This window comes from Marmota marmota, unplaced genomic scaffold (genome assembly GCF_001458135.2).
Source record: "Marmota marmota marmota unplaced genomic scaffold, marMar, whole genome shotgun sequence".
Classification (NCBI taxonomy): domain Eukaryota; kingdom Metazoa; phylum Chordata; class Mammalia; order Rodentia; family Sciuridae; genus Marmota; species Marmota marmota.
Window position 1 is genome coordinate 21774180 of NW_026000240.1, and position 25424 is coordinate 21799603.

At 36.0% G+C, this 25424-nt stretch overlaps 2 protein-coding genes and 1 non-coding gene across 5 annotated transcripts in view; 1 reads left to right on the forward strand and 2 right to left on the reverse strand.

Moving 5' to 3' along the window:
• Positions 1-3638, forward strand: part of Pcolce2 (procollagen C-endopeptidase enhancer 2) — a 57464-nt gene extending 53826 nt beyond the window's left edge. Inside the window, exons 8-9 of the mRNA XM_015486746.2 lie at positions 579-746; positions 3063-3638. Of these exons, the coding sequence (XP_015342232.1) occupies positions 579-746; positions 3063-3193 (299 nt within the window). The 3' untranslated portion in view covers positions 3194-3638. The remainder of the gene's footprint in view (positions 1-578; positions 747-3062) is intronic.
• A 2619-nt stretch (positions 3639-6257) lies between these two features.
• Positions 6258-6367, reverse strand: LOC125613652. Its single transcript, XR_007344218.1, has one exon. It is a non-coding gene; the product is annotated as a U6 spliceosomal RNA (small nuclear RNA).
• A 5502-nt stretch (positions 6368-11869) lies between these two features.
• Trpc1 (transient receptor potential cation channel subfamily C member 1) overlaps positions 11870-25424 on the reverse strand; it is an 83560-nt gene continuing 70005 nt past the window's right edge. For all 3 annotated transcript variants that reach the window (XM_015486747.2, XM_048794567.1, XM_048794568.1), the window contains 4 exons: positions 17856-18031; positions 16061-16262; positions 15534-15728; positions 11870-13752 (listed from right to left, as the gene is read on the reverse strand). In XM_015486747.2, coding sequence (XP_015342233.2) covers positions 13525-13752; positions 15534-15728; positions 16061-16262; positions 17856-18031 — 801 coding nt within the window. In that variant the 3' untranslated portion in view covers positions 11870-13524. The remainder of the gene's footprint in view (positions 13753-15533; positions 15729-16060; positions 16263-17855; positions 18032-25424) is intronic.

Sequence of the window (25424 nt, forward strand, 5' to 3'; positions counted from 1 at the left end):
CAAGAAAAAAGTTTTTAAAGTTATCCTTCGGTTCTATACTTTGACCGTTAAATGAGATAAAAAGGGTAAATAAGAAAGAAAATATGAAAGACCCAAATAAAGACAGATTTACTGATTAGTTTGAGAACAGAGGACAGCTATGGGGAGACACGGTAGACGTCACCCACAGACACACATCCTAGTGGTTCAGACCCCAACCTCCTCGTATGGTATCCTCTAAACAGTCAGGGTCTTGTTGAACATTCACAGGCAGAAGCCATGAGCCTGTCCTTTATTTGGAAATTGATCTACATGTTGGAAGGAATATTTTAAGGAGTCCCCATCTCATCAATAGACTGCTGTGTGGCAAGTGTTTGGGTTTCTCTCCTAGCTGCCAACACCTAACAACCAGGGTGGCATTACATGACCCTTTTTTACTACCTGAACTTTGGTGACAAAATACACAGAATCCAGCTTGAGAGTTCATCGAGGGCTCATTCTTTCAACATTAAAATGTCACATTTCTGAAACTTAGAAGAGCGCAAAACTACTTTCAGTTCTGCTTGCTTTTGCCTTCAGTGTCATGTTTCCTTCCGCAGTATTAGCTGGCACTGTCATCACCACCGTCACTCGAGGTGGGAGTTTGCATGCCACAGTCTCAATCATCAACATCTACAAAGAGGGAAATCTGGCAATCCAGCAGGCCGGCAAGAACATGAGCGCCAAGGTCATCGTGGTCTGCAAGCAGTGCCCGCTGCTCAGAAGAGGTGAGGAGCGAGAGAAGCGTTAGGCTTCCTTCCAGGGCGCTCAGAGGCAGAGAAGGAAAGGAGAGAGCATCTCTGAGCAAGTCATGGATCTTTCCAGCCCTGGCTGGTGGAGGGAAGTAAAATCAGGGCTAATATATGCCCACATCTGGTAGAAAAGGAAGCCTATGGGGTCAGGCAGAATTGGACTATAATCCTAGTCCTTACAACTTGTGGAAGAAGAATAGGTGATAGAAATAAGGAGTGAGTTCCAGAAGCATCTGAATTTGATTCAACAAAGAACAAATATGAAGGCAGTAGTTCAGGAGAGAGAGATTTTAGACTATTGCACTTCAGGTGCCCATACTACATTAAGAGGGAAAAGTCTAGCCAGCCATAGGAAATGCAGAATTGAACTTCAGAAGAGACAAGTATATTTGGGCTAGAATTAAAGATCTGGGAATCATTTGCATAAATAGGACCATTAAATACACAGAGAGGAATGAATTTGTTGAGAGAGATTATGGAAAAGGAAAAGTTACACCAGAGGCAGAGGCATATGACTTTAAAGACTTTAAACCAACTTAAATACTAGTTCTTTAATTTATAAATAATATGTTTCACAGTTTAGAATTTTTTAAAAAATAAATAGGGGTAAAAGATAAAAAGTGAAACCTCTCCCTTTTCCCCAGAGGTACTATAAAAATTTCCTTACAGAAAGCTTTATCCATATAAAGCATGGGCCCCCATGCTTAGATGAATGACATCCTATGTACATTTTCTACTGCAACTTTTCCCCACAGAAAGTGAATGGCCTTAGTCTAGACCTGTATTAGCCAGCCACACCAATGTATAAAAAAATAGTATAACAAATAGTACTTCCTTAAGTACTTTTTAATATCTGTTTTTTGCAAGGGACTATATCAGTGCAAGCATGTAAACCATCTACTCTCAAGAAACTTCCATAGTATCTTTGCATAACTGCAGAGAGCTCTTTCCTTGGAGTGGTGATAACGTCTGGTATGTACTGTGACATACCATGATTTCTGAGTCCAATCCTAGCTAAGTCCTTTCTTCAGTCTTGTCACATACTTTTACCACAATTAAACCACCACTCAGTGCTGTGCCCCCCCACCCCAATAGTCACTTCAGGTAAGCCTCATTCTGTGCTCAGATTGTTCAGAAGAGGCAGGAGGCTGGAAGCCCCGTGTTGAGTTGACATCTGCAGAAAAAACCAGCAAAGGCTCTGTAAAGAATATTTCTTGCCAGAACTGCCAGGTAATGCACAGGTAATGTGCAGATAATGCACAATAGCTTCTTTATGGTCTCCGAATGCTGCTGGCAGTCTAGCCTTGAGGTGACATCCACCTGCCCAGCCTACCAAGTTATATATTTCTCTTTTTTCTTTCTTTTTCTTTTTCTTTCTTTCATTCTTTTTCTTTTTCTTTTTTTTTTTTTTTTTGTACCAGGAATTGAACTCAGGGGCACTGGACCACTGAGCCACATCCCCAGCCCCATTTTGTATTTTATTTAAAGACAGAGTCTCACTAAGTTGCATAGCATCTCACTGAGGCTGGCTTTGAACTCAAAATCCTCCTGCCTCAGCCTTATATTTCTCTTTTGATATACAGGGGACAAGAGTGGAATAAAAGAAGGAGGGAATCGGCCCCTCCTGATGACACTTTTCCATAGCACTATAAATCTTTAGAGTTCAACTGAAGCACCTCAGCTGAGCCCCCAGTCTCGACTTAACTGAGCCAAACTCATCAATGTATTAAAAAATAGGATCACAAATAATAGCACTTTTTAGTACCTATTTTTTTTGCAAGGCACTGTCTGAATGCAAGAAGCATGTGAATCATCTGTGCCCTCAAGAAGTTGACATGGCAGATTCATGTTTGACCCCAACAGAAGAGAGTGGATCACTAGTTGCCAATTGCCAGAGAAATCCAGACAGACACATTATGGGACTATGAGAGGCCACCTGAAGAAGACCCATCATGAAACATTCGAGGCCCCTTGAGAAAGGGGAAACTTTCATGTTAATAGTACATCATTCATAGTGGGTATCAGGGAGCTAGCCAGACCTGCAGCACCACAGGGTGGAAGATGACTGGGTCTCACTGTTTCATACAGGGTCCTTATGTTAGCAGAACTGGAAGATGTTACTGTTGAATCTATACTTTTGCTAATGAGAGTATTAAGCCAGATTTTATCCTAGAAGGAATAAAGGTGTATCATGTACAGGAAAGAACTTTATCCAGAGGTAAGTTTTAATCTAAGGTTAGTCTAAGAACACACATAAGGAAAACTATTTATTTGTATATTTTCTTTCTTTAGGTCTAAATTACATTATTATGGGCCAAGTGGGTGAAGATGGGCGAGGCAAAATCATGCCAAACAGCTTTATCATGATGTTCAAGACCAAGAATCAGAAGCTTCTGAATGTCTTAAAAAACAAGCAATGTTAACAGTGAACTGCATCTACTTAAACTACACTCTGTCGTTGCCTTTGAAAGATTTGTTTTCCCTAAGTAGCAAACACACACACACACAGCCAGACATTTATTTGAGCATTCTGAAAGATTGGACTGACTCTTCACATGATGTAGGTATGAGGCCTCCGAAGCTGCTGCTGGGAGTTCAGAGCGTGCACCAGGAAGCAGAGATCTGAGAACCTGCCAACTTGGCGCGGTGACAGGAACCTACGGGCATCAAGCATTGACAGCTTGGAGCAGTTTGTTTATGCATCTCTGTAAAAGGATATTTGAGAATTGAGTTGTGTGAGGATACAAAAAAGATTTTATAAGTGCAATATTTATAGTGATATTTGTTTTATCTTCAAGCATTTGCTGAAGTGTTACATTCTTCTCTTGCATTTTTTAAATCAAAGCTTAATAAAACATGTAAAAATGATTACACAGCAGCTGTTAAAGTTCTTATAAAAAGTGGGACACCATTAAAAATATACTCTCTTCTAGCAGTAAGAATATTATTTACATATAAGGTTGTCTTTGTATCGTTTTGTTAAAATACTTAAGCATTCCAAAAATTTCAAGGACTCAATGGACAAATAATGTCGGTAGACTATAATTTCTCTCTGCAGAAGCAGAAAATATTAGATAGAGCTAGAATGGTGTCCCTCAGAGCTAGTCCAAACTCTTTCATCCTGTTATTGAAACAGAAGCTCAGGTGAAGCTCGTGACTTGCCCAGAGGGCACATCTCCTGAGAGACACTGCAATCATCTTGGAGTCTGAATTTCAGACTCAGTGCCCTCACTGTCACGGGAAGAGGCCCTCCCTACCCAGCAGAAAGCCCCTTTACCCTGATTTGAAGAATTTAGGTAAAAAATTCTAGTACTTAGGCTAGTATTTGCTAGCATAAATAATTGGCCTTTTACAGAGCTTGAACTTAGAAATAAGCCTGATGCTCCTTACCTGTTCATCCCAATTAGCTGGATCAGGCTGTACCAGCTAAGATACATTCTGCCATCGCTTTTTAAAAAAATTTTCTTAGTTGTTGATGGATGTTTATTTTATTTATTTATACGTGGTGCTGAGAATTGAACCCAGTGCCTCTCACATGCTAGCCAAGCGCTCTACCACTGAGCCACAACCCCAGCCTCTGCTATTGCTTTTTAATAAAAATCTATTTTCACTCAGCAGGGGAGAACTTTGAAGGACCTTCCATAATTCACACAGTTGCTTAAAGTGTACCTATACCTGTAGTGGGTGTGACAACCAGCCTTTCAGGAGGGTGCTGGTCAGGGTATGGAGGTGGGGACAGTCATGTCTTATCCAAGAGAGTAGAAAGAGCATTAGACATGAACAAAGACTTGGGTCACAAAGTCTCCCATGGTAGAAACAAAGTTTTAAAAATAAGGGAAATATTATTTTGGGTGAAAAACAATTCCCAGTCCTGGGGGTAATGGACATTTAAATGATAGCAAAATATAAGTTAAAAAGAAGAATCCCTGTTTTGGCAGATGAGTGAGCAGAAGTAAGCAATAACTATGAACTGGCTGGCAGGGTTGGAAATCATTCCTAAGCTCTCACACTGAGATGCCCATCTATTCCCGACTCACCAGCCAAGGAAGTGGATGAACTAGAGGAACCAGCAGACTGCTGAGCGGTTGCTTTATTGGCGAGGGCCACCTTCTAGAAAGGCACCTCATCCAGCCAGGATGTAACATGAACTCCAATGGATTCCAGCCTTCCTTTTGAGAATACCTGTTAGTTTCTTTCAGAATACTTGCTAGAGGACTTTGGAGTAATTACTTAAGATTCTGTTTTCTCTTCCATCTTCACAGGATCTTTGCACTGATGTATCACAGGCAGCATGTTTAGAAGGATCTGCTTCCTGCATCGCCAGGGAGACTGCCTTAGGTTTCGGAGTGGGGCTGGAGGCGTAGTAGGGTGAAAACTTAGAAAAGTCATCCAAACTTCATTCCCTTAACATCTTTGACACAGACTTAGAACTGCTTAGGGAGTCGTGACTAATAGTATGGCCCTGGTATTATTGTGTTAGCTTTTTATCTCTGTGACCAAAATACCTGACAAGAACAACTTAGAGGAGGAAAAGTTTATTTTGGCTCCCAGTTTCAGAGGTTTAGTCCATGGTCCGCTGAGTCCATTGCTCTGGGCCTGAGGTGAGGTAGAACATAAGGGTAGGAGGGCATGGTGGAGGAAAACTGCTTAGCTCATGGCAGACAGAAGACAGGGTGAGCAAGGAGCCAGGGACAAAATATGAATTCCCAAGAGCATGCCTCCGGTGACAGACCTTCTCCAGCCACACCTGTCCATGGTTAGCATCCAGTACAGTAGTTCTTTTGTTAATCCATCAGACGAATTAACCTGATTATGTTATAGTTCTCATATCCAATCATTTCACCTCTGAACAATGTCTCTCACCCTTATAGCCAAACCATGACACTTGTCTTTTGATGCAATTACTCAAAACAGAGATCATCAAGCTGAATAGTGAAGCTGTTTTCTGATCCAACATCCATTCCATAATTTCTTTTATGAAATCATTTATTTTGTCTGCACTTCAATTTCCTTAGTTTTAAATTGAGGAAGTGAAACTAGATAAATTCTGGTATTTTCTTTAAGGAATTCATTTTAATTTTTTATTTGTGTGTTATAATTACACATAATAGTGGGATCCATTGTGATATATCTGTATATACACATACCAAAATTGGTCAATATAATTCCTCAAGCATCTCCCCTTTCCCTCTCATCTTTCTCCCCAGTCTTCTTCCTCTACTGGTCTCCCTTCTTGTTTTTTAATATTTATTTTTTAGTTGTAGTTGGAAACAATATATTTTATTTATTTTTATATGGTGCTGAGGATCGAACCAGGGCCTTGCGTATGCTAGGCAAGTGCTCTACCGCTGAGCCCCAATCCCAGCCCCTGCCTTCTATTTTTATGAGATCCTTTTTCTCTCTAGTTTCCACATATGGGAGAAAACATATGACTTTTGACTTTCTAAATCTGGCTTATTTCACTTAACATTTATGTTCTCCAATTCCAAAAACATGGGTCATTTCACAAATTTGCATATCAACCTTGCACAGGAGCCATGCTAATCTTCTCTGTATTGTTCCAATTTTAGTATATTTATATAAATACATACATATAAAGAATGAATAGGTGACCATACTGATTTTATCACAAAACATTTCAGATTTATAAATAATACTAATGTGTTTTAAGAGGGTCTTGATAGCTCCATTTTCATCCTTTTGCATCAGTTTGATTCCTAATATAAGGATCCAGCAAATTCCCCAAGTCTTTCAACATTAGTTGAAAAGCTTACCTTTTTCCCCCTTCATGTAGGGCAGTGCTACCAATGTCCAGTGAGACTTTCTGGACTACTGAAATGATGTAAACTAATGATAAAAATCTTTTTTAAAGAAACGCCTAAGTAAACGTTAAATCAGAAAGCTCTCATGTGACTTAAGTAACATTAATTAGAAACTACTTTTGCTTGAATTCATGGGTTTATTTATGCAAGTGCAAAAAAATCTGAGATAAAATAAATTAGATTAGCAAACATTAAAATTTATTTTGCCTAAGTGTTCTAAATCCCTTATATTGAGAGAGAAGGAAAAAATATTAATTTAGAACTTTGATAACTTAAATATTCACATTAACATATTTAGGATAATCAGAAAAGATTATAGAGTATTGAATTTTAAAACTAGTAGAAGGAAAAAAAAGAAAACCTTAATGAAAGTGAAATAAGAAAAACTGCAAGAAAACATGATGGTAGCAATACAAATGTATTAGTAATTTTAATAAAAATAGTTAAGCACAAAAGTAAAAAGTCAAAGGCAGACTAGATTGGGGGCGTGGAAAGTCCAACAATAATCTATTTGAAGGAGACTTCTAAAACAAAAACTGAGAGAAAAAGGATAGAAAAAAACTTTATGAGGAAAACATTAATACTAGAAAACAATAGATTGAAAGGCATTATTAATGACGGTTATAAAGAGACACAACAATTCTAAACCTGTATGCAGCTAATAACATCCTTTAAAACATCTGATATTATATAAATGGAAAATGTCAAGTGGAGGATTTTAACATTTCTCTCAGTAATTGACAGGTTTAAAAGAAAAACAGTAAGGATAGAGAAGTTTGGTTTGGAGCCAGAGTTATGCAAAAAGTTATTCATAAAATGACAGATTTACTTAGCAAACATAAAGAATAATACCAAAAGCACATTACACTTCAGAACATATGGAACAATTTCAAAACTTGCCCATCTGCTGTATCACGAAACAAATCCCAACAAATTTCAAAGGTCTAGTATCATGAAGATACCTTTCAACAACATCGAAGAATTAGAATCCCCCCCAAAAAGTAAACAATAATAACAGAAAACCCAAGAAAAACACTTTACTAGACATTCATAAATGTGCTTTTAATTTTTAAAATATTTTTATTAGTTATTGTTGGACCTTTATTTATTTAATTGCTTATATGTGGTGCTGAGAATTGAACTCAGTGCCTCATGCATGCTAGGCAAGCACTCTACCAATGAGCCACAACTCCACCCCATAAATGTGCTTTTACATAATTCATATGAAAAAGAAACCAAAATGTAAAAGAAATTACTAAAGACTGAACAGTAACAGAAATACTGCATTTTAAATATGTGTGGAATGCAGCTTAAAGAGCCCTTTAAATTTATCAGGAAGTTAGTAAAAGAACAACAGAATAAAATTATTTTTCTATTGTAGTGTTGGGGATTGAACCCAGGCAGGCAAACACCCTTCCATTGAGCTAAACCCAGCCTATAATGAACCTATAAACAGTAGAGAGAAATAAATATAGAGCATAGACTTGTATACTTGTATTATTATTCAGTGGAGTGTCTGGAAACCTTGAGTTTGCTCCTCTGCAAAATAAGAAAGATGAATTGGATCTTTCTGAGATCCCTTAGGGTCTCAACATACTTCCATGTCCTTTGTATCCCAGATTATACAGGTTAAAAAGTAGTATAGAAAAAACTAACTAGTGGGCTGGGGATATAGCTCAGTTGGTAGAGTGCTTGCCTAGCATGCCCAAGGCCCTGGGTTCAATCTCTAACTCCAAATAAAATAAAATAAAATTAACCATTCTCTCCATTTTGAGCACTTTGGTCCCCCCTTAGACTGGCTCATTATTTTCTGAGGCTAACTCCTCCCTTCCTGTTTATTTACTATCTCACTGTTCATCTTCTCTTGCTCACCCATCTTAGTGGTCTGTTTGTTTTTTGTAGATGGACACAATACCTTTGTTACTTATTTATTTAGTGACTTAGTTAGTTATTTATTTTAATTGATGCTGAGGGTGAAATCCAGTGCCTCACACTCGATAGGTAAGCACTCTTATCACTGAGCCCCAGCCCCAGCCCCATCTTGGTGGTTTCTTGATCCTTGTCATAAAATTAAGTCTTTAATAAACTAGTGTTTTAGAAAAGCAGGGTCTAGACAACTTGTAAGTTCAGTTTTCCAACCAAGATGAACTTGAAAATTAATTCAAAATAGCAAAGCTTTCAGATACATTTTACCCAACCAAGTAAAATGAGTTCAGGATCTCCAGTCATTATATAACCTTGAACAAATTATTTAAAATGCCAATTTACCCATCTATTAAATTAGTAGAAGTAGATGATCTAAGTTTTCCTCCAGTCTAATTTGAGGACCATTAGTGCACACAATTTTAAGTATATTACCCCTAGAATATTTACACATATAAATAATACACACATAAATAATGCCTCAATTTCCTTTCAACCACTCTGTGCCTTCCAACATTAACATGCTACAGAAGCTGAGCATACTGGAGAGAATAAGAGAATGTTCTTTCCATGCTTAGTTTACCTTTACAGCTTTAAGAAAAGAAGAAAAAAGAAAAATCTGCAATAAAACAAATATTATAGAAAATATGGTGATTTTTTGCAATTTCCACTGAAATATTTAATGGGGAAAATGAGTTTTAAAATATGGAGCTGAATTACCTCGCAGAATTTGTTCAATTTCTGAATGAGTTTCCGAGGCAACCTGTGCATGTTTCTCAAAATTCTTTTGAAATAGCATTTGAAAGTTTTAATATTTTCCAATGAGAATAATTTTGCCCAAAATTAAAGGATGGATTAAATAAAAAATTTTAATGGAAAAACAGGGAGAGAGAGAGATCCAGATTCTTGGTAACCGGAAGAAGAAAATGGAGCTTACCTGTAATTTATTTGATTGGCTGGGATGTTTCTTTTTTTAAACATACATTTACCTCCCCCACAAACCTGCTGTTTTACCTCTTGCATTACTGTAATTTAATCGGCATCAGAAATATCTCTCTCTTAAAGATGGTTATTTTTAAAACATGTAACTTAGCACATAAAATATTTCCTAATTTTTGTGTGGTATATCTGAAGTGTTTATTTCAAAACGCAGGTAGGAGGAGAAGGAGGGGAAAAGACAATGTCAAGCTATCAAATGAAAGAGAAACACTTTATGGGAAATTCTTCTAAGTATATCTTCCAGAAATAGTATGTTTATGAAAGGGGCAGTAATACCTGAAAGCTAACAAATTAACTCACAAAGGAAAAATTCAGAGCAGCCATTATTCCTGACGCTATTAATATTTCCTTAGTGTAATTCTGAATAATTAGACCCAGTTGGTTTACTCCCCAGGGCCTACCACCTCAGCCTATTTGGTAGTTCATAAATACATTTTTTTGAGAAAAATAATTTAAAACAGTCTAAGGAATCAAAAAAAGCTTCCTTTATCAGTAAGATATTTTATTCATTAGTAATGAGATAAAGGACATTTCCAGTTTTATCATTTTTCTAGAAAGACCAACAATGATCAGTAGTTGGTTATGTGTGTCCCGCAACCAATTAATAATAACCTCTAGTTGCTTCTAGGAATAATGTTAATATGAATGAAATGAAATCTGAAAACATTACCATCTGATCAAACATACTGGTCTTCATTGGGGGTAGCATAGGAGGTAGAATCTCAATCTGTTCTTTTAGTTATTATCATATAATAAGATTGTTGAGAGAAACTATAAAATCTATAAAACATTGCTGAGAGAAATTAAGGAAGGCCTAAATAAATGGAGAGATGTATCATGTTCATGAACTAGAGAACAATATTGTTAAAATGTCAATTCTTCCCAAAGTGAGTAGATTCAATACAATCCAGTCAGAATACTGACAGGAATATACATACACATATATATGTATATATGTACATATGTGTAGCGATTGAGAAATTCCTTTTTTTTGTTGTTAAAAATCAGAGACCCTAGATACAAAAATAATTTTTAAAATGTACTGCATGTGACCATTTATTATTGTAGTTTGCCCTTTGGTATTGCTAGTGATGGGTACTGACATATATTCAGTTTTCTTTTGGAGTAGTGATGAATTATAAGATTCCACAGTATTTTCTTATCTCCTTAATATGTTTATGTTGTAGCGCTATATTTTATATTTTCTCATCAGATTTATTGCATGCAATCTTCTTTCCACCAGACCTTGGTGGCCAAGGTTTTATCTTTTCTAGTATGTACTGTTGTAGAATTACACAGTATGTAACCTTTGTAACTGGTTTCCTTCACTTACTTTTAAAATTCATGCATGTTATTACATGTCAGTAGTTTGTCCCTGTGGTGGCACTATAATTTATTAACCTACCTAGGCCTAATTATGTTTCCCAGAATTCACTTCCTTATATGCTTCTAGTTAGGGTGGGCCACAAGAGACATCTTAGTGTGACATCTGCACAGCAGAGGTAAAGCAGTACCTATTCTGTTCTTTATGTGGATATTTCTGTAACTCAGACCTGTGGTACCCTCCCTGCTAGCTCACCTCACTGATGTGGGCAGCAGCCAGGCTTACCGATGTTCCATTTTTCCTTGGATCCTACTTCATCTCTACTTCCTGAACCAATTGTGTTTTAGCAACACACTTCCAAAGGCAGGGAGCAAAGGGCAACAGTTCTCTCACGGGATACCACTTCATAAGGCTAGAGACAAGAGCACTGCCATGGCGTGTCAATCCACCTTCATGGGTTCCAGCTTGTCGTCACTCCCTCATTTATATCTGTCTATCCTTCCTACCTGCCAACTGCATGAACTTCCAGCTCCAGCATTAGATGCAAAAAACAGCCTCACCAAGACTGCTTATCAACTCCAAATAAACAGACCACTACACAAACATGCCTGCAAATATCCTAGAAGTTCTGCTTCTCTGACTGAGACAATTCCTTTTCACTGTTGAGTAAATTTCCATTGTGTGTACATACAATTTTTTTAAATTCATTCATAGTTGATGAACATCTAGTTGTTTTCCATTTGGGTCATGAAAAAAGCTTCTATGAACATTCACATACAGGTCCTTCTGTGGACATATGGTATTCATCAATATAAGAGGAAACAGCTAACAGAATCAAATGTGATTACCACTAGAGATGGGAAGGGGTACAAGGAACATCTAAGGTTGATATTTTTGCATTTTAGTACTTTGTTACAATGACTTTTAAAAACCAACATCACTGAATTGTACATTCTAAAAAGATAAATCTTACGGTATGGGAATTATATATCAATTTTAGAAAGTATATAATAGAATAGACAGACTGTCAATTTGTGATTTAATGTCAAGTTTTATTCACCTTTTTTCTTATAATATACTCATTCAAAATATACCTCATAAGTAACTCATGCATGCATTAGGCACTCTATAAATATTTTAATTTAATAATTAGATGTTTTTTAGAATGACTAAAAATCCTGATGTAAAATCCCAATTGGGAAGTGCATAATCCCATCGTAGACAAAATATAACTTTACAATAAACATTTTTATAAGAATTTGCCCCAAAGAGGGAAAACTTAAAATTTGGAAAAAAATAAAAATTAAAAAGTAAGGGAAACATAACACTGACATATTTAGACAATGATCCCTGGATCGGTGGTGCTTATAGACCAAGAGCTACCTGCACCCTGTGGCCTTAAGACCATCTGACATTCAGTTAAGCAGAGAATTATATACCTTATACCTTCTTAACTGGAAATGCTGCAAGAATATATAAGCTATAGCCTATGAAAAAATTCTACCTACATCCCTCAGGTGAACACAGAAAATATAATATACATTTTATAATGTATATTATAAAATTAAATATACATTTTATTCTTAAATTTAAAAAAACAAGGCTTTTCATCTTAAGCAGCAAGAATGATCCACAAATAAGCATGAAGTCACTTTAATAGAAGCTGTGTTAAATTCTGTGGAAAATACTTTGGGAGATAAGCTCACAAATCTTAATTCAAATATAAAATAAATCCTTTCATTAAAGGGTCATCCACTGTTTTACAAAACCAAAAGGCTATGACTACACATGATAAAGATGTATCTTTATTTTATGATTATTCACTCTGGCTTGGAAAAAATTATAGCACTATCATGGTAAAGAAAAATTAAAAGCACCCAAATGACCAGGGAAGTAACTATGCAAACTTATAAATACCCTATGGCTAAAAAATAAAAATGTCTATTTTTCAAAAAATGACATAATTCTATAAAAATCTGAATAGACTACACAATACATGGAAATATATATGTATATAATACTATTAAGTGAAAAAAATAAAATTAAAAATATAAAATGATTATAACCATGTAAAAGTAAATATATTACAATAAACAAAAACTGAAGTGAATTTAAATTGACAGACATAAATAGATTCAAATATTCATTATGGTTTTTTCTTTGTTGCTTAAGATTATAATAAAATAAAAAAAATAGACTATTATTTTAGATAAAATTCTATTGCTAAACAATAAATACTGGACTATATTTGTGAACTAAAACAGAGGTTTTAAAAACCATAATGTTTATATTTCAAGTGTATCTTATGGTAGGAGATAAATAAGCTCACATTTGCTGACCTTTACTTTTTACAAAACCTTCTGAGCAATGTGTATATTTATACTCCTCTTACACATAAAAAGAATAACATTTTAAAGCACTGTCCAATTAAGAAAACCAAATAGCATGCTAATTAAAATCTATCTACTTAATGTGTTTTGCTCCTGCAAAAAGCCACTGACAGGTTTTAAAAAACTAATTCTATATACATATATTACATAACACATATTTATGCTATAAATATTTTAAAGGATGGCTTTTACATAATTATTTCAATATATATCTTATTAATTTAATTGCAAGTTATGTAAATACAGTCTTTCAAATTCGTTATTGAAAATTATTCTCTACAAGATTTAGAAAATGGTTAATTTCTTGGATAAAACATAGCATATTTAGAAGTCCGAAAGCCAAGCAAATCTCTTATTTCATTTCGGAATTTTGACAGATCTTGGCGCAGTTCATTTAGATTTTCCACAGTTGCCTGATCTGTACTTTGCATCTTCTGTCTCATGGAAGTCAAGTAACGATGTACTAAGCAGCACATCACTTTTTGATAGTTTTCATCTCTCTTTTGTTTCAAATTTCTCCATTCCTTCAAAACATAAAATAATACGATAACCAATGATATACAGGAAAAAAATATATAACTATTTACAGTGATGGGGATGGAACACAGAGCCTTGTACATGTTAGGCAAGCACTCTACAACTGAAGTGTACCCCCAGTTCCAGAAACAATGTTTAAATGAGATAAATTTTTTAAAAAAGGTACACAGAGCTTTTAATGCTTAAAAGATGACAGTTTTGCCATAAAGTGGTACAAAATAATGTTCAACACTTGTTTAAAACAAATATAGACTGCATATCTGTTTTATTTACTCATCACTATGCAAACTTGGTTTTAAAAAAATGGCATCAGGAATATTAAATTTAGAGCAGAGTTTAGTGAACTATGACCCAAAGTCCAAAATGTGGCCTCATTCCTGTTTTTTATAGTATGTGACCTAAGAATTGTTTGTACAAATGAACATTTGTAATTAATTTTATGATAGGCAGCTCTCTAATCTTGAACTTTAAGTAGAATTTTATCCCTACCAAAAGGAATCACATTCTTTTTATTAGTACTCATGTATTACAAAGATTATTACTCAATTATTGTCATATTTTGGATTTCACCAATAAAGATTGATGGGAATTTTTTTCTCTCTTGTCATATTACTACTTACATAATATCTTTAATTTTGTTTTGGCTTGCAAAATGTGAAATATTTACTCTCTAGCTTTTTACTGGAAAATTCGGCAACATCCTGGTTTATAAGAAACATGTACTATATTATTGATGTATTGAATAACTTTCAAGAAGAATCAAATAGCAACATAGAAGTTTGAGCAATTGCCAATCTCAGATGTTTCTTTTTTTAAAATATTTATTTTTTTAGGTGTAGATGGGCAGAACATAATGTCTATTTTTATGTGGTGCTGAGGATCAAACCCGTGTCCCGCCTGTGCTAGGCGAGCGCTCTGCTGCTGAGCCACAATCCTAGCCCTGTTTCTTTTTTAAAAAAATATTTTTTTAGTTTTTGACAGACCATTATTTTATTTATATGCAGTGCTTAGAATCGAACCCAGTGCCTCATACATGCCAGGCAAGTGCACTACCACTGAGCCACAGTGTCAGCCCTATCAGATGTTTCTTAAAGAATGAATATGCAAGTCAATACATGAGCTGCCTCTATTAGTCATTTTTTATCTATGGTGAAAGAATTGGTATTCTAAATTATTTTCCATATTTTCAAACTGTAAGATGAGATTTCACATGCTGGGAAAATTTGAAAACTAAAGAAATCTTGCTTCTATCTCTCACAAATATTTACTAAATCCTTCCTTCATGTTAGATACTATGCTGTGCATTAGGGATACAACAATGGATAAAACAAACTAGTCATAGGCCCTCAGGAACTCACATATTTAGGTTTTAATGCATGGATGGTGGAAGGAGAACCTCATTGTTATATGAAATACATATATGAAGATGTGAGAAAAAAAAAGAATAGTGCTACCTTAGATTAGGTAGAGAGAAGTGATGGGAGGGGTTGGGGAGATAGGAAGGATAGTAGAATGAAACAGACATTATTATTACTGTGTGTATATATGTGACTGCATAACCAATGTGATTCTGTAACCTGTATACTCAGAAAAATGAGATATTGTATCCCATGTGATTCAAATGTATGATATGTCAAGGTCATTGTACTGTCATGAGTAACTAATTAAAACAAATTAAAAAAAATACTCAAAAAAAAAAAGAAAGAAACATCCAATATTAGGGATTGCTACAACTTCTTTGCTGCAAATCAAACTTCTAATTTCTTACCTTTAAACTGTTTTGCCGTTTGACCTTGCCTTTTGATGTATGAGAGCAAATCCACTTACTGAGGCTACTAATCAGATAACAAATAGTCTTTGGAGAAGGAATGATGTTGAAAGGTGGTGGTAATGTACACTTGTCATCAAAGTAGCTAAGCCACAACTTTGCTCGAGCAAATTTCCATTCTTTGTCTTCATGATTCTATAAGAAGAAAATGAAAAGCAATATAGAGTGTGTCCATGCACGTGAGCGCACGTGCGCGCGCGCACACACACACACACACATACACACACACACAGAGGCAGGCAGGAGAGGGTGAGGGAACACATTCTTTAAAACTGTCTAAATGTTTCCACATCATGTAGACAAAAAGTTGGTCTAAGGTTTGCAACTGTTATAAATTACATTTTAAATTTCTATATTTAATTTTTTAATGATACTATTTCTTAATTCTTATAATTTTTGTTTACTTTATTGCACACATTTAGTAAGATCTGAAGAGAATATAAAGTTTTAAAAGAAAGAACACTTACTGCTATCAACTGAAAGCTTTTATGAAGCATTGCTACCAGCAGTTTCGTAAGCACAATCACAACTACGACATTGTATGTACCAACAATAACGGCTCCAACAAAGGACTGCAACTCTTCTCCATAGCTAAATCTTGTGACAAAGATTGCCACATGTGCTAAGGAAAAAATATACCAGAACAAAGCAAAGCAAGTGCCAATGAACCTGTAAAGACAATTACATTTCTGTTTAAAAGGAAATTAAACAAATTGGCAAAAATGAATAACAAAAGTATACAAAACATACATTAATAATCCTTGCATAACACTTTATAGGACTAAAGGTTGATTTCCATAGTACAGGTATGTCTTATTTTTTAAATTTATTTTTAGTTGTAGATGGACATAATAGCTTTATTTTATTTATTTATTTGTATGTGGTGCTGAGGATCAAACCCAGTGCCTCACAAGTGTGAGGCAAGCACTCCACCACTGAGCTATACCCCCAGTCCCAGGTATGTCTTACTTTAAACAAGGACATGGACTTAAAGGAAGATAAATGATTCCTCATTGTTTAATAATTTGCAGCCTGTCTAGTCTCCACACAGCAGCCTATTTGATACTTAAACCTTCAAATGTTGTTCACTCTCAATACTCAAATCCTAACAAGGGCCAACAAGGTCCCTCCCACCTGGTCCCTATTACTTTGAGATCTCATTACCAGCAACTCTCCCTCGGAGGCACCACATTCCATCCACACTGACCATGCCAGCCCTGCTTCCATTGCTGGGTACAGCCTTTGCTGTTCCCTCTGTCTGCGAATACTCTTCTGCCAGACAACTCCATGGCATCTTTACCAACTTTAGTTCTGTACTTGATTATCATCTCTTCTGGGGTACTTTGTAGCCCCTATCAAATCTCTCTTACATGCATATATACGTATACTAGCATATAGTATGAATACTCAATGAACACATATTCATTAATCATGTTCTTTAAATAAGAGGACACTCAACGTAACGAATTGTTGTTATGTAACAGGAATACACAAATATGGAATACTATACCTTTTCTTTATTATTTTATTTAAGAAATAAGGTAAGAGATGGGCATGGTAGTTGCACGTCTATACTCCCAGAGGCTTAGGAGGCTGAGGCAGAAGGATCGAGAGTTCAAAGCCAGCCTCAGCAACTTAGCAAGGCCCTAGGCAACTGGGTGAGACCCTATCTCTAAAATATAAAAAAGAGGGCTGGGAATGTGGCTCAGTTGTTAAGCAACCCTCAGTTCAATCCCAGTACCAAAAGCAAAGGGGGGGGGGGCAAGGTATTTTGTCTACCTATTGGCTGGTTGTTTCACTCCTTATGATTCATTAGAATTGAAGAAAACCTTGTTCATAAGTTCTAATGATTCACAATTCTAACGACCTCTTAAGAAATGTTGAAAAAGTGAGAGAGTATATTTGGTTGTAACAATGACTGGTAGTTGCAACTGACATTGAATCCTTGGAGAACAGAGATGCTGACCACCTTGCACATATGGCTGACAAGGAACTGCCCCCAAATTCTAAGAGTGTACAAAATGCCAAGAGTTGCTGTGTTAGGTAGGATGCAGCACAGAAGATAGGTGTAGCAACTTGGACCTACTAATTAGATTCTCTATGTAAAATGACTACAAATGATTCATGAAAAATGAGAATGTGTTAAAGTTTATAAAAAGGAATTTCATAAAGAAAATTTTAAGCCTTATTTTTATAGCCTCTAATTCACATTGAACACAACAGAGAGAAATATATTTACTAAAAATTCCAAAAACCACTCACGAATGGAAGGTATCATTGCTTTGCTGTTCACAGAAGATGCCCACACAGTCTTTCTGTTCTTTTGGAGTATAGCCTTTATCATAGAGCTGTGTCAGTCCAATTGTGAAAGAAAACAAAACAAGAAGGAACATTCCGAGAAATTTTCCAAAATCTTGTAACATCTGTCCCATTGAAATCTGTGGAATGTATTACATAGATGTTTATTAAAATTACCAGAGAAACTAGATATTAAATATTGAATTACCCAGCAATAACAAGAAGACAAACACATGATCCCCACGCCATCTCTTTTATTTTATCTGGTTGAGATATTTCAGCAATTTGAAAACATCAAAAATCCAGCTGTCTAACAAAAAGCCATTCTAATCATGACAACACCGCAAGTGTTGGATGATACAGTCCCTGAATCTGGACCAGGTCTGCAGAGGACGCTGTTTCTATGGAGGTAGGGGTACAGGCAAGGAAAGTTTTTAAAGGCCTAATTTGCAAGGGATACAAGGAATGTGCCCTAATGAAATCCAAAAGGAAATAAGCACTTCTATTTATATGGCTTCTTAAAGTTTGCAAATATAAAATCATTAGGACACAAAGTATTTCATCTGATTTTTGCAACCAATTATAATCCAATTCCTAAAAATCTTCCTCCCTCAGATCTGCAGTGATCTCTTTTTGCTGAAGGGATCAACTTACTTTCACTTTGGTTCCATTTTAAGAAAGCATGTATGTAAGCCAAATGGGAGTGTCTACTATTAATAATGAATATTAAATAAATATCTTTTGTAATTAACACACATATAGGGCATCTGGAAGTTTTTTTTTTTCTTTTAATTGTAGTTGTAGATGGACAGCATACCTTTATTTTATTTGTTTTATTTTTAAGTGGTACTAAGGATCGAACCTAGTGCTCACACATGCTAGGCAGGCCCTCTGCCACTGAGCTACAGTCCCAGCCCCATCTGGAAGTTTTCAATCAAGCCCAATTTCATTCTACTTCATACTCCTTCAACATCTGGGAATAAGGTACTTTCAATAAATCTTAGTGTCTAAATTGAAATTACAAATTTCGGGTAGCAATTTTAGGGGTTTTTTTTTGTTTTGTTTTTGTTTGGTACTGGGGATTGAACCCAGGGGCACTCAACTACTGAGCCACTCCCCAGCCCTATTTTGTATTTTATTTAGAGACAGGGTCTCACTGAGTTGCTTGGTGCCTCATTGTTGCTGAGGCTGGCTTTGAATTTGTGGTCCTCCCGCCTCAGCCTCCAGAGCTGCTGGGATTACAGGCATGCACCACTGCACCCAGCTGATGGTAATTTTTTGACCCAGCAATTCTACCCCTAGGAAAGTAGCCAATAGGAAGTAAAAAGATGCATGCATACACAATGATTTTCAATTCAGTATTGTTAGAGGTAGCAATAACAATTGGAACATTCCAAATATTGTTTTTAAGAGAAGGAAGAACATGTGCTGGCTTAAAAAGTTACCTATAAAACACTAAATCAAAAAAATAGTTTATTAACATTTTGTAGATACATACACAAAAGTCCCACTACTATCTTTTTAAAGGACATATAAGGCTATGGTTTAATATGCACAGGAAATTTCTGGAAGTTTACCCAACACATTGTTAACAATGTTCATGAAAGGTAGGACTACGGGTATAGAAAAAAGGCAGACTCTCACTTTATATTCCTTTGAGCTTTCTTTACTATATGCTTTTGTTACTTTTAAGACAAAAACACTAGTGTTTATAACTTTTCCTAAAATTTAAGTAAATGTATTTAATAAACCAGATCTAGCTTCAAATAAAATTTCTAATTGACCCAAGCCTGTCAACATAGCACATGCCCCCTTGCCAATGATACAAAATGGCTGCCACAGACAAGTGGCCAAGCTCTTCCAGTCTACTAAAAAGAGCAAACTAAGCAGAATTTTTAGGCTCACCACAAGCTAGTAATCCAGATTCCGCAACAGTGACTACGCCATGTGTTGCTTTTCAAAGCATGCTTCCTTCACTTGGCTCCCTTGCAAAATTCTGACAGAAGTAGGGATTGTTTAGAATTGGAATATCAGCTCAAAAGTTTTGAGAAAGAGAAGAAATATATTTTCCTCTTAAATGTACTAATTAATGACAGCTTTATTGGGTCACCTTGAAAAAGAAAAACATTCATCCAGATTGTGAGTGCTCAGAATAAATCCATAGCATACTGATAGAGACCTTAGTAACATTTTTAAAAATATATATACATTGAAAATCTTTAAAAAAAAAAATATCTTTATTTTTATGTGGTGCTGAGAATCGAACCCAGTGCCTCACACATGCCAAGTGAGTGCGCTACCACTTGAGCCACATCCCCAGCTGTGAGACCTTAGTAACTTATGCCAATAAGAATACAGTAACTGCTTTTGATAACTATAGAAAAGAGTACCCTTGAAGAAACTTTAGACACTGTAAGCTTATAGGTAAATAGGGTTTTCCAAGAGCGATCCTATATGTAATTTTAATTTTTAAAACAGGAAAAAGAAGTTTCAATTTAACATAACAAAGCTTTAAAGAATAAGTGTAATCAACTTCATTATAAAGGTGAACAATACTGAATGAGAATACCATAGATTTCATGACTTTTAAAAAGCATATTAGTTCTTGTATGCCAAAGTAGTACAGTGGATATCACTAAGGTGAATATTGGCTTGAAGACACTATGTGAGAAGCAAACATAAAAAAACATAAAAAACAGGAAATGTATTTTAGATTGAGAAAGATTACAAGGGTTATGCATTTATAAATATGATAATCATGCTTTTACAACATTTCCTTATTCAAAAACTACTTGACAGTTTTGAGGAATATAAAAATTTTAAAACAAAAAGGGAAAGATAATTACAACTTCAATACTAAAATAAAAGGAGTAAATACTAGTATATATAGGAGACTGAGGAAGGAGGATCACTTGAGTTCAGGATTTCAAGGGCAGCCTGAGACCCCCATCTCAAAACAAATAAAAACAAAAATAATATTATGAAAATTAGAGCAAACTACTGAGTTAATGTAACTTTAGATAGCATCAAATGCCACTCAAGTGATGAAACCATGTATTTTTATATTGATTGTGCACCATAAGACAAACACCACATGTGAAAAGAGAAAGAAATACTGAAGTATTATAAGGATCACATCTTTTGATCTTTTAACACTATTTCTGGAGACTTATCCTTAGGAAATAATTTAATGGAGGCAAAAGACTTCATATATACAGCATTATGTAGAACTACAAAAATGAGCTAAATTCCTTGAATTATAAAGGTTGATATCATTAGGGTTCACATAAAATATATATCATTAGTTCATTAAATTATAAAAGTAAAGGGAAGCAATAATAATGACAACTTCTAGTCATTCTCCTTCAAGTTTTTCCAGAATAAAGCCATAATTATCTGTCTAAAATTTCTATCTACTCAATCTACCCATGTTCAAAATTCTTTGTGTAAGTAATAATATTTAAAATTCCTGACACAGAGATCCTCAGAATCCAGCCCAGTCTGTCTTTTTCAGCTTCAGCTCCATAACTCCACAGGTCTACGCATGATGGACATCCTGTACATGTACACCACACCTGATGCCTCCACACTTCTACACAGTACTCTCCTCTTCTTTGCCAGGGAAGCTTCCTATCCCTTCAAGGCTAATATTGAAGGCCACCTCCTCTCCAGAGCCTTTCTGATTCCCTCCAGGTCCTTTCTCAGTCATGCTCCCAAAGGAACTCTGTTATTTCTAAAACAGTGGTTTTTACTTTATACTAACATTTTTGTGTGTGTCTCCTTCACCAGTGTTTAGGGGCAAGCACCAGATAAGCTCCAGAGCCTGGCATATTAATTAAAATGTTGAACACATAACTATCTTTCATATGCCTTTTATTTAATTCTTTATAGTTTTTCAAGAGCTATCACATATTTCTCAAGGTGAGAAACAGAATTATCTCTACTGTTCCAAGTGACAAAACTAAAGCTCAGAGAGATTGACTCAATTGCTCAGGGAAATACAACTAACAGATGGCAGAATGGATTCTTGCTTCTAATTCCTTGCAAGCACTTTTCTAAAACATTACTTTGTGGATTTATCTTAGCTCTCCTATTACAAGTTTGGGGTTGGGTACAATTGGGAAGGATTTAGTTCTCACATAATAGTTCCTGCACACCAAGAATTGTTAAATTAATATGTGAATGAATATCCAACAAAGATGTAATTGTTAGTTAATTTGGTTAATTAACACCAAGTTCTTCTAACACTGTGTACTTGCCTTAGTTCCTGATCTATAAATAGGATACAAGGGGTCGCCAAAGGTTGCATCAGACTCACCTATTTAATCAGTATCTCTAAGGGCAAGGCCTGAGAACCCAGGTTCAACACACTTCCCAGGTGGTTCTGCAACCTGCCAGTTTAAGAGCCTCTGGACTACATGAGCTCCAGCTCTGACATTTTATGCTTCTTAAAAGAATATTCACCTCCAAGTATAACCTCAAAAGCCAAGCACCTGAAATAGCTCTTAATTCATTAGAAACAGCAATTTATATTATATAAACTATTAAATCTGATAATTATCCAGTAAGTCCAAATAACTCACTAGGAATAAATATGCATACACAATATTAACCTTCCAAAATTCTTGGATTATTTCTCAAGCCTTCCATAGTCATCTACTATAAAGGGAATAGAAGAATGGATCAGTCATTTATGGAAAGCCAACAATGTGTCAGGTACTCTGCTGTACATACTATATACACCAACCCATTTAATCCTCACAATAAAACACATATAGGAACTGAGGCTCACAGAGATTAGGCAACAGTGGATGATGGAGCAAGACTGTGAATCAAACCATCAGAATCCAAGGGGTATTCACCTACTTTAATATTAGTAACCCCAATAATTAGTCCAAACAGAAAAGCAAAACTTTAGGTGAAAGCACTTTCAGCTGTAAATGTTGAAGCCCAAGGAAGCACGCACAAACCTTTAAGGGCCTCTCTCTTTCAGTCTCATTTGCGAATCACTACCACCTTAGAACTGCTCCTTACCTGAATCCACTGCATTGGGGACCCTCCTCAGAGCATGCTAATCAACAAATGAGGGCATTTAGTTGAACTGTCTGTGACTGCATGATATGGGAGACATTCCTAGGAAAGAAATATTTCTATTTTGGGGAAAGAAATGGTCCTCTTTATCCTTGAAGAAGTTGAAAAGAAAGTTTGAGAAGGAAAGGGATTAATACTTGAGAAAGTTTATAAATAACCTCCCCCACCCCTTAGTTTTTCTAGATGTGAAGCCTGCAGGAGTGAGATCAAGGCAGCCTGGAAAAGAAGCTGGAGGGGAAGACGTGTTGCTTTTGTAAGGGTTGGTTGTCACAGTGCTGAGGACGCAGAGATGATATTTTAGTGGGAAGGGGAGAAAAGGAAGAGGAAGGGGAAGAAGACCAGCTGATCTTATGACTGTCAATTAACTACCCAATCTTATCAAGTTGGATGATAAAGGATCAAAGTAGCAGGTTTCTCTTTGGATAGATCATGAACTCGAGAGCTCCTTGAACAGCAGGAGTAAAACTCATAAGGGACTACTTTCTCTGAAAGTCTTGATTCTCTCTCTTATCCTTCTGGACCATATTCCACCCTACCTCTTGCCAAATTCTGTTAGAACCTTCTCACTACTTGGCACCTGCAGCAGTCTTCAAAATAATTATATAGAAAATGATTGCAGCAGAGAGCTTTATGTACACTCATTTCAGGATTTTTATCTTTCTGGGACTACATGTAATATTAAAATACATCCATTTTCAGTGAATTTATTTGCAAAGAAAATTTTAGCTTGCTATAGGATTAAACTTCTATTTTAAAGACTACTACAGCAGTTGCTAAACTCACTGTAGCTACTATTTCTTGAGCATTTGGTGTAGGCCAAGTACTGTTTGCACAGATGGTGTCTCCCCCCCCCCAATCTATTTAAAATAATGAAAAGAGAAAGAAAGGGAGGATGAAAAATAAGAACGGAACCAATGCCACCATAATGTTGACATTTTGGGAGGGGAGTACCAGGGATTAAACCACTGAGCCACATTCCCAGCCCTTTTTGTATTTTATTTAGAGACAGGTTCTCACTAAGTTGTTTAGGGCCTCACTAAGTTGATGAGACTGGCTTTGAACTTGTGATCCTCCTGCCTCAGCCTCCTGAGCTGCTAGGATTACAGGCGTGCGCCCCTGTGCCTGGCTAATTTGACGTTTTGATTATGAACATGCTCATGAGTCAAAAGAAATCTTTGTGCTAGCAAGAAGACTTTGGCCAGCCCAGTGTGGTGGCACATGCCTGTAATTCCAGCAACTGGGGAGGCTGAGGCAGGAGGATTACAAACATGAGATAAAAAATAAAAAGGGGTTGGGGATGTAGATCAATGGTACAGCACCCCAGGTTTGATCCAGATACTGAAAACAGAATTGTCAAAAGAATGTGCTAACTTATTATATTTGTCTTCCTATATAAGATAAAGTAATTTAATGAATGTTGTTAGACTCTTTCCTGCGTAGGTCTTCAGAGGGAAAAAAAAAGTCAATGAAAGATAAAAATATGCCTTCATTCTCTGTGGGGGGGGGGTAACAGTTTTAAAAACATTTTTTTTTTTACTTTTTAACTGGTAGACAAGATTGAGAATGAAGCCCTTAAACCTCCAAACCATGGCATGGTCTCATCTAGGATGGGCCAGTCACTATATTCCTATATTCTTATCAAGCACTCAGTAAATCTTTGTTAAGTGAGTTAGTAGGCTATAGTTGATATTACAGCTGCCTAAGCAAGTCATACCTGTTTTCCAAATCCTCTTCCTCCTCCAGATGGGAAGGAATCAGGGACCCTGAAGCACGTAGAGTTGTGAACCAAGTGGTACCACTTGGGTTCAAAGCCATAGCACTGAGAGGAAGCATATAGGATCTGAGGGAGTCCTACCCTATGATCAGATGGGAAGGCAGCATGCTCTGTGGTCAGGCCTTCTCCTTTCTGTCTAATCACTCAACTATCTATGTTAAAAGCGATTCATTTGAAACATGTAGATAAACTAGGAAAGACTTTTGAAAAAAAATATATAATAATGCATGCTCACAGATGGTTGCAGATGTTACTACACAATAAAATTTAAGGACTATTATTCTGTAGTACTGAAAACACTGTGAGGCAATTTAGCAAGTGATTAAGAACACTGGCTTCTGAAGGCTGGGGATCCAGCTCTGTTTAGCATGTGTAAGGCCTTGGATTCAATGTCCTGGGTTAAAAACAAAAAATCATTGGTTCTGAAGTCAAATCACCTGGGCTGGAATGCCAGTTCTGTTCCTTATCAGCTCTGTGTGACCTTCTACAAGTATTTAATGTCTCTATGCCTCAGTTTCTTCCTTTGTAAAATGAAAATAAAAGAGTCTGCCTGAGAATTGTTGTGAGAATGAAATGAAGTAATAAATGTAAATAAGGATCTTAGATCTGTTTCTGGCACACAAGGGCTCAATAAATGTTTGCTGCTATTATTACTATTATCATAATTA